We start from the raw sequence: 20105 nt of genomic DNA, 5'->3' as shown, positions 1-20105 counted from the left end.
CAAACGAATACTATTTACTATATACTAATATATATATATATATATATATATATATATATATAGAGCAATCTCTAAAATAATAAAATATTATCAATAACAAAAAAATATTTAAATGATATTATGGGACGAGAAGACCCTATAGAATTTTATATATAAGTTTATATAATATTTATAAATTTAGGAATTAAATAAAGTTATATATTTAGTTGGGAGGATTGTTAAATTTAATAAACTTTAATTTGAAATAAGATGTGAATGAATAGTAAAATAAAAATTTGATGGATTTATTTAAAATTGAGAAAGAAATAATTATCTTAGGGATAACAGCGTAATATTTTTAGAAAGACCAATAATCATTGCTATATGATATTATTAAATAAAAATATTTATTAAAAAATAGAATATAGTTTCCTAAAATTATTTTATAATTAATCTTACAAAAAATATTTTATTATAACACAACGCAAGCTAGTTTTCTTTTAGAAAATGGATGATATATTAAAAAAAAATATGGTTTTATTGAGAAACACTGTGAACGCTTAAGCAATATATCGACCATTAAACGGTGGTCACTTTGATTATCGCGGTTATCGATTTCTCGTGAAATTAACAAATCGCCACGATACATAATTTTATGCGTGCCGATTTCTTGCGCGAATTACGATAGGTCTCTCTCTACTTTACGCGTGAGGTAAATTATAGTTTTTTATAATAGCGAAAGCAGGTTCTGTGTGATACATACACGTTGTATCGAGCTGTTAGGCACGCTCAAATCTATCGTGACGTAGATAAGCCATTAGAAAATGTAGCCTGACATGCGTGAAATTGTCAAAGATAATGTACAGATGAATATAAGAGAATATAACTGAGAGGACATAATGGAATATGAGACGAATCGCGTACATCAAAAGTGTGTCAGCCGACTTAAATATCTATCGATAAGGCATGCAAAGATCATTTAATATATCATTTAATGCATATGCGGTACAGTATGTATATTAAACTGCACTCATGTATATTAAAGAAAAAAATTTCCTATAAGTACTTTAGTAAAAGCTTAGCAGTAAAAAGTGAGAAAATAAGTTTAGAGGGAGGAATAATTCTTGCTATCTATGTCTATCCTCTATAAATCTTTTTAGCATTTTCGTAAAAAACAGATTTTTGTGAAACGTTCTACGAATTTTATAATAAAATTAATACATCGCATGGAAATCATAAAATTTAAGCTCTTCAATGCATTTTGATAACTGTTGATGCTAATTATTTCATGTTTTTTGCGAAATGTAGTTGTGAAATATCGAAAATGTTGTAAATAGGTCTAGGCGGACATCTAATTTTGGAAAAAGAAATTATGTTGTAATTTTTAAAAATATATGGAAAGAACTATTTTGAAACATGAGGTAAAATATTTAAAAATTAATGCAGAGATATAATAATAATTTCATTGACTCAAACATAACAAGCAAAACATGTCCTGCAAAACATGTCCTGTTGATATTTTCGCGATCATTTAAGCATCCTACGTTAATTATTTTGATGGTGGATTCAACAAAATTATTTTCAGCTCTATGTAGCTAAATTTTTAAATACTTTCATTTTTTTTTCATCCTTTCTAAGTAGTACATATATCTCTGCATAGCCAACATTTTTAATAACATGCGCAATTCGTTCCAGCCATCGCGCGCTTAATCTCCAGCATCGTAGTTCGCAAGTAGGTACATGTATCTATATTTTTAAAAGATAATTTAATGGCTGGTCGCACGTTCCATTTAACTTAAACGAAATGGGCGGATCCGAGAGACTTGGAAGACTTAGCCTCTTCTCCAAGGAATACGGTAATAACCTACCTCAAAAAGAAACGGATCAAATCGCGTGTTAGGTATGCGACGCGCGACCTGGGGAATTGGCCTCCGGCACGTGAGAGAAGCCCCTCTGTGTGAGATACCTAACAGTATCTTCTCAGATTACTCACGCCTCACTTTGCCAAAGGCTTCTTCGCGGCGTAATAATCGTTCTCCACATCGACAATTAGTAAACTATGCGCCCCATTCTCAATTGTTCCCAAATTGTCTGCCATTAATCCGCCAAGAAAGCCATGCTTCGATAACTTACATTGTGTGATCTTACATGATATCCCTCCCTTCACAAGATTTCAACATTTCCATTTCAACACCATTTATCTAATCTCGCAGAATTACTCTTATTGTCCGAGAAACTTAATTAATAACACACATAGCCACATGTACGTGATTCTAATATTGAGAAAAGGAGCTAGAGTCAGATATAATGGAAATTATTTGCAAGAGAAGCGTACACGTTTCAATTCAATATCAAATCTCTCACTGCAATACAACTGGAAACGAACGGGATTTCTCGTCGCCACAAAAGCGTTTTCTTCCTGAACATCGATATTCCGTGTGGCGTTCATTTTGCTTTAATTGATACGTCGAAGTTCTCGAGTTAGCTGAGCGTCATCAGATCATCTTTAATGGTATAGAGGAATTATCTTACCGTTTCGCGTAATAGCCGATCCAGTGATGCTTCCGTATTCACGAAGTTGAGAGTGTAAATACCGATATTCATCAATTGCCTATGTCTCGATTCTACCATCGACTATCGTGTCGCTTATCAATTAACGGAAGAGACTTGATTATCTACACATGGAGTACACGGAGCTGTTGTTTCTTGTCATTATCGTTGCGCTCCGAAGAGCAAATTTTCTTCCAAGAGAAGTCGAGTGTTATGTAAACATAGCGTATGTACTTCGTTTTTCGCTTCGTTTTCTATGATGTTACTGTTCCATCGGTTTTAACGTCATTTTAATGATTAACGTAATTATCATAGATAATTGTACTTTCTCTTGTTATGCATCATAGATATTTTCGTTAATAGTATCTATAACAAGATCATTACGATTTTTATTAAGTCATTATTGATTACTAGAATATATATATTGCGCAATTTTTCACACTACATATCGAAATAAATATTTTATTCTTATGGCATCACTTGTCTTGCTTTGATAACATAGATTGATAAAATATATTGAAAAAAACTTTCCTTTTTTAATGCATATCTTATATTTGTGAAAATGTTTCTTACGATTTTGAATCAAGATTTACAGCTATTTGTTGATTTACTGAAAAAAAAGATTTCCCGTGTGTCAAATATGTCGTGGTAAATGAAAAAATTAATTTATTTTGACATACATTGTCAGAGAATAATTCACATGATTTTTGCTTGTAGCGTCATAATTCATGGCTGCAGTGAGGAAATACAAGTCTTAAATGTCACACGTTATACACTACAACCTTGCAAATCCGTTATACACGATGCTTAATTTCTATTAACATCTGCTGTCGTACATGAATTAGTACAATATTTATATAATTCAAAATTGAAAATTATTTTAATAAAATTGAGATAGCTTGCGTGAATTATTACAAATAAAAATTAAAAGTATTTAAATTATTGGGCTTAAAAAACGTTGAAAGCTTTATATATTCTTTTTCATTCACTCGTTTTTCGCATTGTATCTAGAAAGTGACTGCTTTAGGTAACATTAAGGGACAAATACGATACTAGGAAAGAATAAAGGGGAAACGAGAGTTCATTTTCATTCCCTTGGAAAGCAATTGAGAGAGAAAGAGAGAGAGAGAGAGAGAGAGAGTCTCTAAGAAAAAATAAGAAAAAATGAAGGCGTGAAAAACGAAGGCGAGGAAGATACCGGTCGGGTTGATGTTCTTTGTGGAAGAGAAGCACAGGACACGCGTGTACGTGCCAGTGTGCCTTGCCCGCACGAATACGCACGTGTACACATGACACTTCGACGGCGTGTGAAATATAACAGATTTTTGTTCGTAACTACACCACGGAGAGAGCTCTGCAACTTCTCTCTCGTCGTTTCTTCCTCCTGTTCGCCTTTCAGAACTGCGACGAACTACGTAAATAAAAATGCACTCCATCGGATTTAATGCATTGAAAACTTTGTTTTAAACGTAAAAACTAATAGCTTCAATAATATATCTTTAATAATATATCTTCAATATAGCTTCAATAATATATCTTTAATAATTTTAACTTTATATATCATAACGTCATAGAAGATAATGATAATTGAAGAGTTTTGAAAAATGATAAACTTGAAAAAATTAAATCAAAAATTCTTTTTTTAAAATTTTCGAAATTTTATTTAAATTTAATTTTGAAGTATAATTTAATAATAAATAAGTGATAACTTTTATGTGGAATTTTTTTATGTGAGAATAATTTAATCAGGATCATTAAATTTCTCTCACACATAGAAAATCTCACTTAAAAAATTATTCAATCAGAATAATTAAATTACTTCCGTCGATCCAGATAAATTACGTCTATTTTTCTTCCTTTCTCTCTTCATTAAATATTTATAAAAATTACCGTTATCGTATACTTAATTATTTATATATATTTAATTACATTGTCTCCCATATCATTGCATCACTTCCCTTGCATTACTTCCCTTCTGTTCATGATTGCGACGTTTCTTCCGGTATTCTTGCGAACGTGCGGCCTTTAAAAGACGAGGCGTGTACGCACCTATTCGCCTACATCTTCCCTTTCCCGCTGTTTTCCTCCTTTTCCTTTTTATTTATTCTCAACATGTAGCAGACGCCCTCGAAGTCGGCAAACGACCGCAAAACCGCACCTTCCATCGGTGGCATAGAGCACAATGTGCTGACTACCGACGAATTGGAGCAACAAAATCGCTCGTAAAAACCCCGTTTCCGTCCAACCTGTTCGCCGAAATGTGCGATGACACCGTATAAAATCTGCGTCGAAACTGTGAATATAAAAATAATCTTGACAAGCCTAGTTGATATCGTACAATAGATATCTAGATTAATCCTACAAATATGTATCGTTTATTTATTATAACAACGACATAATTAAAAAACAAAATTTAAAAAAATAAGTTCTGAATTATTAAAATTTTAATTAATATAAAATATTATATGTAATATTAACTTTGAAATGCAATTTTGGTGTATCATAACTGATTATAAAGAAATAAAAGTATTCCTTTGAAGTATGTTTTCCCTATTTTTTTTCTTTGGATTTTGTGCAAGTAATTAAAAAATAACATTTGTTTAATTCGTTAAATTGTAGGATCGTATAGTTGTTATTGTAGGAGATGAGGAGATATATTTAACGTATAAAATATATAATATATGAAATTAGAAAATCGCTAAAAGCCTTCAGGTTGTCACTTTATTAATTACATTGATATTTAATAATATTCTTTCTTCTATTTTCTGATTCATTTCCTTGTCACTAATACTTTCATTTGCTTGTAAATGCGATTACCTGTCGCGAAATGTTGCACTTAATGGTACAACTCGAAGAACATTAATTCTTTTCTGTCTCTTTTATGAGTTCTCTTTCGATTTCGTTTCTTTTTCAGTGACGAGCAGAATCACGTGGTCGTCGTTAGTGACTATAAGGTGCATGTAACGATTAAAAATTATGGCGTTCGACAAAGAAATATATTCTTTTTAATTAATGACGACTTTTACATTAAAAATTTTGATTAAAAGAAACGAACCAATTAAAAATAAACTCAACATTGCAAACAGTTTTGTTAATAATTATTAAGAAAACAATTATAATTATTGCTAATTACATTGTCTTATCAGATTTATCAATTTTATATTAATTTATTAAATTATAGGTTATTTATGAAATTGTCATTATTTTTTATGCATAAATTTATTCCAAATTTAACATATATATTATTAGATAGATTGAATGAAATTTGAACGAAATGCCCTTAATAAAATAGTTTGTCATTAAGAACTTTAAATTGTGGCATATGTGTCGCAGAATATGATGCATGTGATGCGTACATTACAGTCCGACAGTGACGAATAGCGAGAGAGATTGGTTATCACGATTCACAACGTCAAAACTTCGCTCATAAATTTTGACACGTTTGGTTATCGAAAGTCTCTACTGGCATATATATCACAAATATGACTTATTCTATTCTACCATTTTAATTTAAATAGTAAAATTCATAAAACTGATAATAAACAGTTCAAATCATAAATCAAAATCGAACGGATTTACAGCTGTCACGTTAAATTGTCACGTTAATTGTTGTATTTCTATCGTTTTGTTTCAAACATAAACAGAACGAAAAATATTCTGTGCGCATTATTTGACAGTAGATAATAATTTGACTAAAAAATATTTGAGATGTACATAGAAAGAATAGTTTTGCTGAAGTATCTAAAAAAGTTACATACACATCTGAAATTAAACTGAAAATAATGTAAGAAACTTTCTCAAGTATGATAAGCAACAAATTTTGACATTCTAATAATAGCTTGAGTAGCAGCCTAACATAATTATTTTGATAGTTTGATAAAATTTCAGATTTGTATTTAGCTAAATTTTTTAATAATTTAGCGCAAAATCATATTTTCCATAAAGAATTTTAATTCATATTCTTATTATATCATCATATAATATCGTCATATTATTATTTATATGATTAGTTTGCGTTTATTGAAAAAAATTTAAATGAGCAGTACGGATTATTTCCTGAAATTCATCTAAAACAGCATCTTGCTCTTTGTGTAAAATAAGATTTGCGGTATCGTCAAATAACCACACTTGCAATCAAAATAACAAGTTCAACACAGTTAACGGCAAATAAAATTCGTCGATAGTTAAGCTGACACGACACTTTTCAATTAGGCTAGTCTCATCTCAGGCGCTGATAGATTGGAGAGTTGAATACCTTCCACTTTAAAGAAGAATCGAAAAGGTTCGTTAATTCACAACTGGTTTACATGACTCCATAAAACCTGCAAAGACGAGAGACATAGAACTGAGAATAGAAACTGGAAAGTTAATAACGTCGTGGGCGGCATAAAGTCTGTCGCACAATTCGTGGAAAACTTATAGAAAACGATGAAGTTCAGAATCACGTACATGATGATTGATGTTTCTTCCATCGTGAAGCGCGAAAAAGAAAATAATGTTCTCTTATTTTTTGAATATTTAGCGAGAATTAAGAAAATCAAAAACTTTTGAAAAAAAAATCATTTCTCGATGATAATGAAAAAAAAAATTGTATTCAATATTAAATAAAAATCAACCAAGAAATATTATACGTTAGGGAAGAGGACTATATTTAATCAAAACAACCTAAAGTGATATTTTCTCTATCTTCTAAGAAAACTTTAGAACAGGTTGACTTGCGAAATATCCTGTATCTCTAAGTGCAGAAGTGCAATAAAAGCTAATCTTTAACATTTTAGTAGTTGCAAAACATTCAATTAATGTTAGATGAGATCGCAAAGGCGTCTGAGCTTTGTACGCGTCAACTCATTATCTCGACTATTTTCTTTTTTAACAATAATTTTTATTTAATCGTAATCGCTGCGTTGAAGTTGCCTATGGTAACCGCAAAGTTGCTTTCCATCACTTGTGGAATCCAAGTATGATTGCGCTTTGGTTGTAGTTCGTATTCCTTCCTTGAATAAGAGATGCGCGAAATTATTTTGAGAAGGGAGCGAAAAGTAATTTTTCAAAAGAAATTTTCGTAATGAAGATATTACCTACGTTCAAGAAATTCCATTCGCAAATGATTTCTTCTCTTGCAAATATAAGTGTTAAAAAGATCGATGTTAATACAAATAATTAGAAATATTACTGCTCATAGAGAAATATTTAAAATTATTACTTTATAAAGTAATGCAAGCATAAATGCTCCTAAAGAAATATTAAATTTATAATTTTCAGAGACGTGATCATTATTATTGTTTCCATAGGTGATGTATACAGATCATTATTATTGTTATTTCCACAAGTTGATTTATGCAGATTTATGCAAATTATTATTAAATTATTATATTATTAATATATTCTATGAGTATATCGTACGTTTCTACACATTAATTTAATTCAAATTACGATTTGCGAGTATTGCCAATAGTGCTCTGCATGTATCAATTATATTGTGTGTTTAAAATACCACACGTTCGCGTCAATAAGAAGAGAGATGATGATATGCATTCTTTCATTTCAGCCATGGCTGACGAGTGCGGTGGTAATAATAATTATCGTAATAATCCGCAATGAGTATTCTCTCTCGTCGTTGAAATCTCATTGTTCTTAGAAAATGTTACGGCCGCCACGGGTATTAGCTTACACCGACGATGAAGAAGGAAGGTCGCGGTTTGCGAATAACTTTCTTTCTTTTATTACCGAGATCAACACGAAACCCTCTACAATGACGCGGTTGAAATATTGGTGAATATAGAATGTATGTAATATATCTCGAGAGTCATATCAAATATCGTGAGTTAGTATATGAATATAAGCTCAAGGGAGAAGTATCAGGCTTGCCTTATTCGATCACAGAGTTTCTTGTTAATGTTATAGCAAAAAGAAATGGAGTCAAGAGCAATTCTTCACGGTTTATTATTATGCTCTTTTGATATTATTATATATTTACAGATACATATAATTATAAAAATAGATATTCATATTCAGCACTGAATAAAATTACTGTGAGGTAGAAAGCAAAGTTGTGTAAAAGAAAAAATAAAATAAATCTTATTATTTTGTAATAGTTTGTAAAAATATTTAAATTATTATTTCTTTAACTCCTTCGCTCTCTGTGTACATTGATATATATCAAATTTGAAGATATTATCCATTAAAATAATTTGGTTCTATCGACATCATTAAGATTAGATGTACATAATAAAGTTGAAAAATAGAATTGGAAAAAAAATTTTTCAGTATAAATTACTTATTAAAATGCTCTTGAATTGAACTTAAAAAAAATTTGTTTAACTATTAAAATTAAATCTGAAAGAGTTAATTTACAATTAAACTTTCCGTTAATTAATATTTTTTTCTAACACATTATTTTTCGCATGTATATTTTTTTATTAAATTTATAAGTGACAATTCAATTTACAAGTGTAAATAGAAAACTGTGATTTATAAGAATTAATATATTTACTTTAATTAATATTTTTACTTTAATCTGATAAAATAATCGTTCCAGACCGCGTTACACACCGGAGTTGGTGCCCAGCAGCAGCTATTGGAACCCAGGATGGCGCAATTGGAGACTTTAGAGGCTAAGGTAATGAAAAACTTTTAAATCTTAAATTTAAATTTTTCTGGAAGAAGCCTTGGAAATTAGGGTATTTGTCACAAAACTATTACTGTGCGAAGAAGTTCCAATTGTGTCCTGAAGTGAAACGGTGTGCGAGAACTCACGCGATAGTCATTCCGCGTCAGCCCGTACTCTCCCGATTCTTGATATCCTTTTTGCTCTTCTTCCTCGTGCCTGGCGGCGGTGCTGTCTTGTGGGAGCTGTTTTTAGTGGTACCCTCGGAAGAAACTGAAGGCGATGTTTCGCGGTTATTGGCGAGTCGGCATTATAGCCCGCTGGTTTCTTAAGCCTGTCCGGCCAATGATTTATATGCAGATGCGTGAACCAAACCCCGTTTGGTTCGGAGGTTCTCGGACCCGAAGTCGGTGTCCGGTTGGGCGAAAGGGGGACCAGAGGCCTCTGCTCGCATCAGTACCATTAAAAGTGCCCCAGCGTGGATGTCCAGTGGCGCAGCATCCGCAAGAACTGTTCAGCTTTTTGTCAAGATACGAAACGCGACAAGAACGTTAGATTGAGCGTGCAGCGCTCGCGAGCTCGTTTTTCGACATAACGATGCTTTTATCCTTTCTTTTTTTTTTTGTACGTCGTTTAAGTCATCGGATTCCTCGCGCCTGATTGCAGGGAAGGGCAGGCTGAAATTGAAAATTATGCGGGCCGCGACGCGCTATTACCTGTTTCACGACTTCCACGCGTTTTTCATAAACTACGAAACAGCAGCGCTTTGTGCAAAATGCAGGAAGCTGTCTTTATTATCTCCGTTAATATTGCGGTCGAAAGTAAAAGTGAAATCTATAAAAACTCGTTTAAACTGAGATGGAACACAGGATTAATTAAAGGGAGATATAAGTTCACAGGAAATACTGCGTTCTATAAAATTATATATATAAATCTATAAATATACAAATAAAGATCGAGATAGATAAAATAATATGAACATCTGGGAAATACATTATTTATTTTATAAGAAGTTGGTCTATCACTTGCTTTTAATGCACATATTAACCTTGTTAGAATCATACAATGAGTGAATAGTTACTAATGAAATGTATTATTCTTAACATCTTTCAATTGCTTATATAAATGATATTGTGTAGAGAAGGAATTTTTCTTCTTATTCTATTTTTTTAAAATTGTTTTGTTCTCTAAAACTTTAACATCTTTCTTCAATGTAATCACTCAATTTAAATATTAATTTTGAAGAACAGAATAAGAAACAGATTTCCTTCTTCAATATTTCTTAAGCAATTAAAAGAGGTTCTGTTAAAAAAAATATTGTGCTGTAGTAATTGCTGCATTATTCAAGTACGTATGATTCTATTCCAACAAAGATAGAATCTTTTATTAATTATAGATAGTATATTTCAGATATCCATATTATTTTGTCTAACTTCTGTACACCTTTATCTGTCTGCCTTTAAATATTTCTGATGTTATACGTGTAGCTATATTGAGAATTGCATTAATATAAGCTGTTTCAAGCTATTTTTTCTTTCCTCTAAAAATCTACATTTGAGAATTTGCCTCATATATGTGCCCTACGTCGTAAAGCGCCATATCTGCAAATATCTACGTTACCTTGCGCAATAAATCAGAGTTATTGCTGGCGAACAAATATTTGACCGAAACAAAATCAGTGTAGCTAATTTATCCAACATACCCTGTAACTACCACGAAGCTCGAAGGGATTATCGATTGTATTTCCACTTAATAGCAACGTTGCGATGACGGAGTGCCGTACTTCACTAATAAATGGCCGCGCTACTTGTAGTTAGACGTAGATTTAATTACCCCATCGGGAAAGATGATCGCAACCACACCCCGATCGCCTTCGGGCAATGTTGCAGTACAGTTGAAATAATACACGAGCTAATTATCATAAGTACAATCGTCTTCCTCATGTAATGGATTCTTAATGGGACATTATCAATCACAATGCGCTCGCATTCGTTCTACTCCAGTCTCAAAGAATGTCTTAAATGATTATTTAATAAAGACACAATTCGCTGGTGATATCTTATATTGTTGATGCACTGAGCCTATAATTCGACTGAACAAAGTTTTTTGTTTAGTCCAGTTGTAAAGAATCCCGATTAATTATATGGAAAATTGGATCCTGGTGAAATGAGTTAATTTTCAGTATACGATTATAAAGATGTTATAATTATAAGACTTCTATATAATGAATAGGCTATCGCAAAAATGTAACAAAAACTTATGTTTACAGGTAGAATATTGTTTTTGTCATTTTATGATATTGTTTTTTATGACATCGTTTTGTTTATTATAATCTATATTCTTTCTGAAATTTTTAGAGTGACTCTTACTCTGAAGAATAGAACCTTTTAAAGATATAAGCCAGTCTTTTTCAAAACTGACTTAATTTTCATTCATTACAGTGAGATTTTATTCCAAAAAGGTTAGAGAGTATTATACATTGTATATATATAGAAAACTAATTCATTTCACTGGAACTCAAATTTCCATTTATAAATTTCCATATAATGCGAGGTCTTTCTTATAATTATTGTAATATGATACCTTTTCAATCCCGATGGAGTTTTAATTATAGAAATGAATATAAAAATTCACAAGCGAATTTCTCTTAGACTTTCTAAAAATTCCATCAACATTATTAAACTGTGTCCAAAAAAAAGATATACGCAAACGTAAAAAAGAATAGCGACTATTTATCGCAATATTTACGTCTGTTTGCACATTCATCTGTTTGATTAGACATGGCTAATATTTACTTTCGTTGAAAGGATCAGGTTTCTGGTGGAAAGAAGTTGAAAATGCCTCGCAATATTTAACTCACTCGACGAGATGAGATTCCTCAGATCCAGGTAGGCATATTCCGCGTTCTAATTTATAGGTTTGTCGCAGTATGCAAGGTAACATCTACTCTGTTATTCCTGTAACTTTGCCGTCTTTAATCTCGTGCTTTAAGCCTCGTCGCGTCTTTATCTTACTTCAACTCCGGAACGACGAATAACGAATTCTCATTTACACTCGGCATGCACGCTTGCGCGTCCATCCGTATCGAATAGTATTTTGATAAATGCGTATCCGCTAGTCATTATTTATCGTCCGCGTTTTCTGAACCCTTCTTCTTGCAACGAGTGGACCCATCGACCTGAACAACAGACACGCCCTCGTATCACCGAGGCAGTTGAACCGATCCGGTTTCCCAGCGTCGTTAAGTTCGCGTTCTCAACTGTCTCTTCAACCTTCATTGTGTGATACAAGTTTGATATTGGACGACGTCGGAAATCGCGGGAAATCATGCTATACGCATTTGAAGGTGCAACATTGCTTTTAAAGACGCAATTGGTTTTTCTATCGTAAATAGAGAACGTGAGCGACACAATATACGAAGGAATCGAAAATGTATAGAAAAACTGAGAAATTGAACAAAAGAAAAATAGATTTTGATATTGCCAAAATGTTTTCTTGTTCGTAATTAGATTCGCATAAACATTTATTTTATATTATTTTGTATATACGCTGCTATAAATACTCGCGTGGAAGACAAACTGACCTAGCAGAAACAAAAAATTAAAATACTAAATAAATATCTTAAAAAAAAACATAAATTTTTAAAAATTTCTAATATTTGACGATTATTTTATGTTAAAACAAAATTTTATGTCTCACAAAATTTTATTTATAATTACTTATAAATAAAAAATTTTGTTTGGACATAAATAAATTAAAGCGTAGATCAAATCGACTCCTACACTCCTGCACTTACATGTGCAAGCACACTTACGGGTTTTACGAGTTAACAAAACAAATTTCTTTTTTTTGAAACTGAAATACAGTCATGTTTATGATGCAATATGGATTTGTGCGGATTTTAAAGAAGAAAAGCGCTTTTGGTGAGTTTTCAACTTGTCTCATATGAAATTCACCACGATATTTACGCTTGAGCGGATTCACACGACACGTTTTGCTTTCGTGATGTAAGACGAGGTAAAGAGAAACGCTGCATACTAGGGGCACGATATGAATAATGAAAAAGAATGTCGAGGAGGTTGCATCAACGTCAGGAAGCATCCCTGCTTTTAAGGTGGTTGATCCCTGGTGAATAAGAAAGGATCTTTTATCCGCGCTCCCGTGCGCAACGGAAACATCTTGAGAAATTCGCTTCAATTGTGATACGTTGAACGACACGTTCGCTTCATCAGGAAAAGGAGAAGAATAATTTTTGGCATGTCCATAAAATATTTTTATGAATAGAAACATGTTGCACAAGAATGAATTAAAAATCTTTTAAAATATAGAGAAGGACTTATTATATATTCATATGATTGTTAATATGTAGGTATGTATAGGATTATATTTAATATTTGAAGATTAATAAAAATTTTAAATATATTCTACATTTTTCAAATTATTCATTAAAAATATATGTCATATTACTTTTACAAAATACTAAATATTATTATTTTGTAATCAATTATAGAAGTGTTATCATATTAGTTGTAGGCATTTAAATTCATTTTTTGAAAGTTTTTAAACGATCGTACAGAAATCTAAAGTACTTGAAAAATGTAAAAGTTTTTTAAATGTATTTTGATGCTTTTAAAAATTTAAAAGGTTTTTCCTTCAAAATGTTTTTGAATATCCAAGATATTGTACATTTAAAATATTTAAAGATAGAATTGTATTTATCTGTCTGCATATAAATTGAAGAAATGTTGAGTCAAAAAATAATGTAAATTATAAAAAAGAAATATATTTTTAAAGTATTGAAGACTTTTAAAAATTAAAAAATTCTTATTGATAATTTTAGGTAATATTTAAAACGATTTGGTCTGCTTTCAACAAAATCTGTAATTGACAGATTTCAAAATAGAATTGTATTTATAATTCTATATATATTTTCATATACGTATGTATTTTTGCGAACATTATGTTTTATATATACGTGTGTATTCATGATTCTTCAATATTTTTTTGTATTTCACGACGCATAAAATTATAATTAGAATTCTATCATGAATTCTGATGCGTTATAAATAGAATTAGATCATAAAATAAAAAATTAATAAATATCGGCGAGAAATAACAAAAAATAGATGACGGGACAAATCTATTTTAAATCGAAAATTATTTTTCTATTTATTGATTTATTCACGAATTTTTATTTTTCTACCTTTATTTTTCAATCTTTCTTTTCTAAATATATAGTTAAATTAAAATAATATTCTTAGAAAGATCTGTGTGGTTAGGCAATAGAACTCAAACGTATACTGAGAAAAAGATGCCTAAAAATATATTTGTCAGAAATATTTTATATTTATTTCACTGAAATAAATATTTATTTAAATATGCGCGAAATAAAATTTTATTCCTAACAAATAAGCCATCTATTTTATTTTTTTTGCAATTAATGAAATATATTTCACAGAAATAAAATATATTTCACAGAAATAAGATATATTTCATAGAAATGTATAATATTTCGTCATCACAATCAAATTTCGTGAGTAACATTTGCTTCGCAATACTTTGACATTTTTCTCTCAGTGTACACACTCATATAAAATTTCTTGCAATCAAATTTGACAATATCATGAACAAGACGCTCTAACCGTTCGTGTTAAGGAAACCCTTCACCGCAAGAGAAGTTAGGTCACAATACGCCCTTGGGCTCAAGGGCCCAGACAGATCTGCCAGGCAAGATTGTGATCCCGGGAGTCACTGCCCTTAGCTGTCTGAACGCCGATACTTTCGACCAAGTTCTACCTGGCCGAAAATCTACCGGTTCAGGATTGTTGCCCCTTGGCAATCTCGCTACCGTTTTTATTTTACATTTTTATCCAAAGCAGATGAAAATGGAATAAGAAATGCGTCTTTATTCAACAATAGAATATAGAGAAAAATAATTCGTGTGTGTGTGTGTGCATGTTATATGTATATACATAGAAAATTATAATTTTATTAAAACAAGATTTCCCAATTAATTTGAGTTAAAAATGAGTTTTATTCATGAAAGGTGCGATATTTTGAGCAATGATAAGATCCTTCGTTTTGCCGAGAAACGTGTTGTATTTGTAAAATTCACACCCAGGGGTCGTGTCGCTGAGGAACGGCGTATTATCTCGGAAATACCGGCCGTCTTCCATGCAAATTCCGCAATAAATTTCCGCTTTCTGCGTTCTCGCCATATTCTTTTTCATCTTATTTTTCTTCTCTTTTTTTCGTTCCTTCATCCGCCTGTGTGCGCTGCAGTTGCGCGTCGAGAAATTCATGGAATGTCCCTGGTAGTTTCGCAGGCCTTTCGTTTCCACTTCTGCACAAGCTGGAGACGCTATAGATACGATCAGGAAATTATATGTATATACATACATATAACACTTACAGATGTGTCTTTGTTATCTCGTTATTTAAATGGCTATTATGAGACCGCATAATTCTCAAAGCGTCGCTTTGCGAAAGAAATATTCGAGATTTTCGCGGGAGATTGGCTAGAAACACGTTTACCATTTTAATTTCCTGAATAGCATCTAATGCGGTAGTATATTATTGGAAGTAAATTAATATAAATGAGAAAAAGACCTATTCACAAGGGATCTAATTATAATAATGTAATACGACAATAAAATATCTTAGAATAGATTAATATATATTACAATAGTATATACATAATTACATATATTTTTAATACACGCAGCTTTGACCGCAAACCGAGTATTTCTGTGTTAGAAAAATATTCGTAAAATTCAAGCATGTCTCTATTTTATTTCGTCTTTCTCTATATATAATTTTTCTCTGAGATTGCGTTGCAATTTCATATACTAGGAAAAAAATTTAGTGTTTCCAGCAAAATTGTTTAGTTAAAGCATTTTTAACAAGAACCAAATATTTTATATAACAAAAAATTTAGTTGCTTCTATGAAATGTATTTTTCTGCTTTATAAATAATAAACATTTATTTATACTAACTAAACAATTTTGCATAAAATTATCATTTTGATAGATACATTTTAAACAAAAATTTTTATTGTTACAACACAAAATTTTGATTCATAAAAAAAGATATTTTTCCTAATGTAATATTTAATAAATCTTGATTTTCTTTCAATATTTTTTTAAATTTAAATATTTTAAGAATAATTTGCATGAGTAGAAAATGTAAGCATAATCCATGTTCTCAAATCCAATGTCTTCTAATTGGAGAACAGAAATCTCAATTAGAAGGGTGAAGATTAACATTACCAATTAAAGACTGTAAAGTACTCAATGGGAACGCTCACTAAATTATTACTGAGCATTACAAATATTTTAGATCTTATTATCAGAGGAGAATCATTATCAACGAGATTCATCATTTAATATTGAATTGAAAAAAAATAAATAAAACGTCTATACATTGAATATTTTATAACTTGGATGTTTTCTAATCGGAGGGTGGAAATCTCAATTGTAGGTGAAAATTTACATTAGCAAAGACTATAAAGTATTCAAGGTTGCGTGCGTGGATGTAATATTTCATTTATTTCTTTAATCCAGTATTAAATAAGTCTCGGTTCCTCTTTCATAATAAAATTTAAATATATCTGTGATGTATTCTCAATGACAATTCAGTCATGCGATAGTTACAGATCAGGATTTAAGACCAGTTGGATTTATTTCATGATGCCACATCTATACTTTTCAGCGTCAATCTTTTCGATCTCGTCGATCCGTTTTGTCTACAGAACGACGGCCGCGATAAGAAGACACCGAGATTCGTTCGCACCGAGACTGGTCGGAAAGCGATGGAATCGACACTTTCGAGGGAGGGAATTATCGTGAATTTCGATCCAAACGTGTACTGTTCCCTCTTCCTCGCGCTTACTCTTCGAGATAAATGTTGGCATCGATACATCGCGCCTCAGGTTACAACTCACCTCTTCTCCACCTCGATGTGTTCCAAGACAAATGTTCCTATCGATACGGCGATGCATCCTATCTCGCTGTATGGTTCGCTTGTTCTCTTCACGCTCGGTTTCAGTGAGAATTTTTCTTTCGCTGCCTCGCTTGCGACGGCTTCACACACTTGTATGTTTCTCGTTTTCTTTTGTTTCAATAAAAAAGAAGTTGTACATTGAAGTGCAACATGTCGCGAATAAAACAGATTGACAGAGAAGATGTAGATACTACGGGAATTTCGTAAAGAATATGTTAAATCTTAGATTTTTTTTCTTCGACTCTCTCGAGAATTTTTCCAGCAAGAAAATTTATTTCTAGCTGTGGCTTTAATTTAATCTTGAAAATTATATTTATGAAGATGTTTGAAGAAATGAAATTATATTATAAACATCATCAGTAAATATCATTTTCACTAATTATGTATTTACTTTTTTTTTTGCATTTTTTATGTTAGTATAATGAGAGTATACAATAAATTAAATTAAATTAAATTGTGAAAAGAGTTTGATAAATTTTTAACAAGAACGAATGTCTCCATATTTTCTATTTATCACAGAATATACGCAATTATACTTCACAAAATACTTACACATATAATGCAGATATGTTTAAACTGTTTAAAATATTAAATTGTAGATAGTTTAAAAGCACGTTTTTTTTACGAACTTATTTAACGGATATTTCTAATAATAAGTATTTATTTATATAATAAGTATGATACATATGAAAATAAGAAATCAGTCAGTTTCTTTTCCACCAACAAATTGAGTTTATCGACAATTTTTTTCATCCTTTCTCTTATCGTCGCAAATCTGTGCCGTGTTTCTTTGAATATATGTATACCGTCGAAACAACGACGAGTGCTTTTTGCAAAGGGTTTGCAGTGCTGTTCACACGCAACGTAAACGTGCTCTCGGGACTTTACCTTATACTCGCTCGCTCACACGTGCGCATGAGACATAGTACGCGGACGGAATAGGTATAAGGAACTTGCAGCCAGGATTTCTATCTTTGTGTAATCCAATTTACGATACCTTGTGAAGCAGTTGCTATCAGTTCGCTACAAAATCTCATTCCTGTATAGTCTCCATAAGTTAGAGAACTGAGGAACCAATTACATATGATACAATCAGGAACTTATGACTAAAGTTCTGCCGATATGACTCAATTGTAATGACTTCCTTAATTTTAATTATGCAATTGTTTCTTTGTCGTCTATTCTTAATCCTAATTTAAAAAGAAAATAATCGTATAAAGAGATAAAAGCGTGACGTTAGCCAAATATTATAAAGCCCATTTTAAGATTAAACTGGGAATAGTTATCTCATTTTTTTAATTTAAATTTTCTTAAACTTTGTGCAAAAATCGAGAATATTTTGTTAGGAAAATTTTAAATTGCTTAAGGATATTCAAGTTATGATGTATGTATATTCTACACAAAATTCAAATTTACCTATCACTTTTACTATTCTCTGTACACGCTGAAAAAAATATAGAAACACGTTCGACGATTTATGGTATCGCGGTTGCCGATCTTTGACGTCACGCGAAATGGCGGAAAGCTGTGTTTATGGAAAGCAGGCACTTCGCGATGAAGGCCGCGTGCACGACGATGCTTTTGTTGATTTGTATGTACAGGTTGAAACCTACGTAAATACTGAACATTTCGTATGAACCCGCCGACCCCTGTCGAGGAAAATAGATAAAGTTCTTGTTTACCTACATTCTTATAGCTTGATTATTTTAACTATCCGTTCTTATGTTAATATAGAAGAGTTATATAGAAGAGTTGCAATTCCTTCTCAAAATAATGATACTTTTTCCCTATGTCAATGACCTTACGTAGCAAAGTATATTTGCACAAACTATCGTAGATAGAAGAAATTCCTTAAGAAATTCCTCAAGAATTCCTAAGAAATTATTCAAGTTTGTTCAGACGACAAATCATTGAAATACTTCTTCACGCAAAATAAAATGTTTCGGCTAATATTTTCTCTTTTTACATACAAAAATCATTCTTGCACAGCACGTTTTAATAACTCTTCATTATATAACAGAATATAAAAAACCATCATAGAAATTTGATAAAAAAAATAATTAAAATTTGTTCTTTGAGGATCGGAGCTTGCTTAACAAGAAAAAAATTTTATTTTTTAAGGATTGTCGGAATCGCTAAATTCAATTTTGATCTCAGAACAGCACTGATAAATAAAGCGAAACCGGAAACTTTTCAATTAAAAATTTTCTAAAACCGAATTTTATAATGATCAGTTTTTTTTTTAAAATAATCTGTTCGTAATATTGGATCTTTTTTTTACTTTAGATTCAAGTAAAGCAAATTTCAAAATCTATTGAAAATCGAACAAGCAATTTATAAAATAAAAGAGAATGCCTAAAAAAAATTAAAAAATTAAAATGCCTTCAAAAAAGTAAGACAAAATAAACTTTTCATTTTTGGTCTTCCAAAAACTTACATGATATTATTATGTATTTTATTTTGTAAAAACTCACGATACTTCGCGTGCAATGTATTCCTGAATTTCCAGTTTAAAAGCCAAGGATTTCTACGGGCAGAAAGGCGCGACGAGTGTCTTTTGTTACTTATGGGAACAGAAGAAGGGCTTCGTCAGAAGTGCGTCCATAGCGATTACTGTGAACAATTCCTACTACCGCGACATCATTGTTCTCGAATGCCCCGTGTTTTTCGTGCCGCGGCCGCGCCGTGTTGTCGGTTTCCGGGAGCTCTCAATGATGGCGATCGAGATGAGAAACTGTCCGTTTTCGCGGAAAAGGAAATGCGCGTCGACACTGATAATACTTAACTCAAAATTAGGATCTGGTGACTTTCTAACTAATAATCTTGAGAACCATCAGACCTGTCTCACTATCGTTTCGATAATCGCATCGTAGACAACTTAATAATATATTATATAATATACATAAATTATTTCTTCCGGGTTGCAGAAAATTATCAGAAGCATTTGATTCATATAGGTATGCAAAG

The 20105-nt window shown here is 31.4% G+C and overlaps 1 protein-coding gene across 1 annotated transcript in view; it reads left to right on the top strand.

Moving 5' to 3' along the window:
- The window catches only part of LOC105618240, a 45076-nt gene that overhangs the window by 9966 nt on the left and 15005 nt on the right, over positions 1-20105 (top strand). Inside the window, exon 3 of the mRNA XM_012199782.1 lies at positions 9068-9148. Coding sequence (XP_012055172.1) covers positions 9068-9148 — 81 coding nt within the window. The remainder of the gene's footprint in view (positions 1-9067; positions 9149-20105) is intronic.

The sequence above is a fragment of the Atta cephalotes genome (assembly GCF_000143395.1).
Source record: "Atta cephalotes unplaced genomic scaffold scaffold00016, whole genome shotgun sequence".
Lineage (NCBI taxonomy): Eukaryota > Metazoa > Arthropoda > Insecta > Hymenoptera > Formicidae > Atta > Atta cephalotes.
Note: the sequence above shows the minus strand (reverse complement) of the source record. Positions and strands in the feature narration are given on the sequence as shown.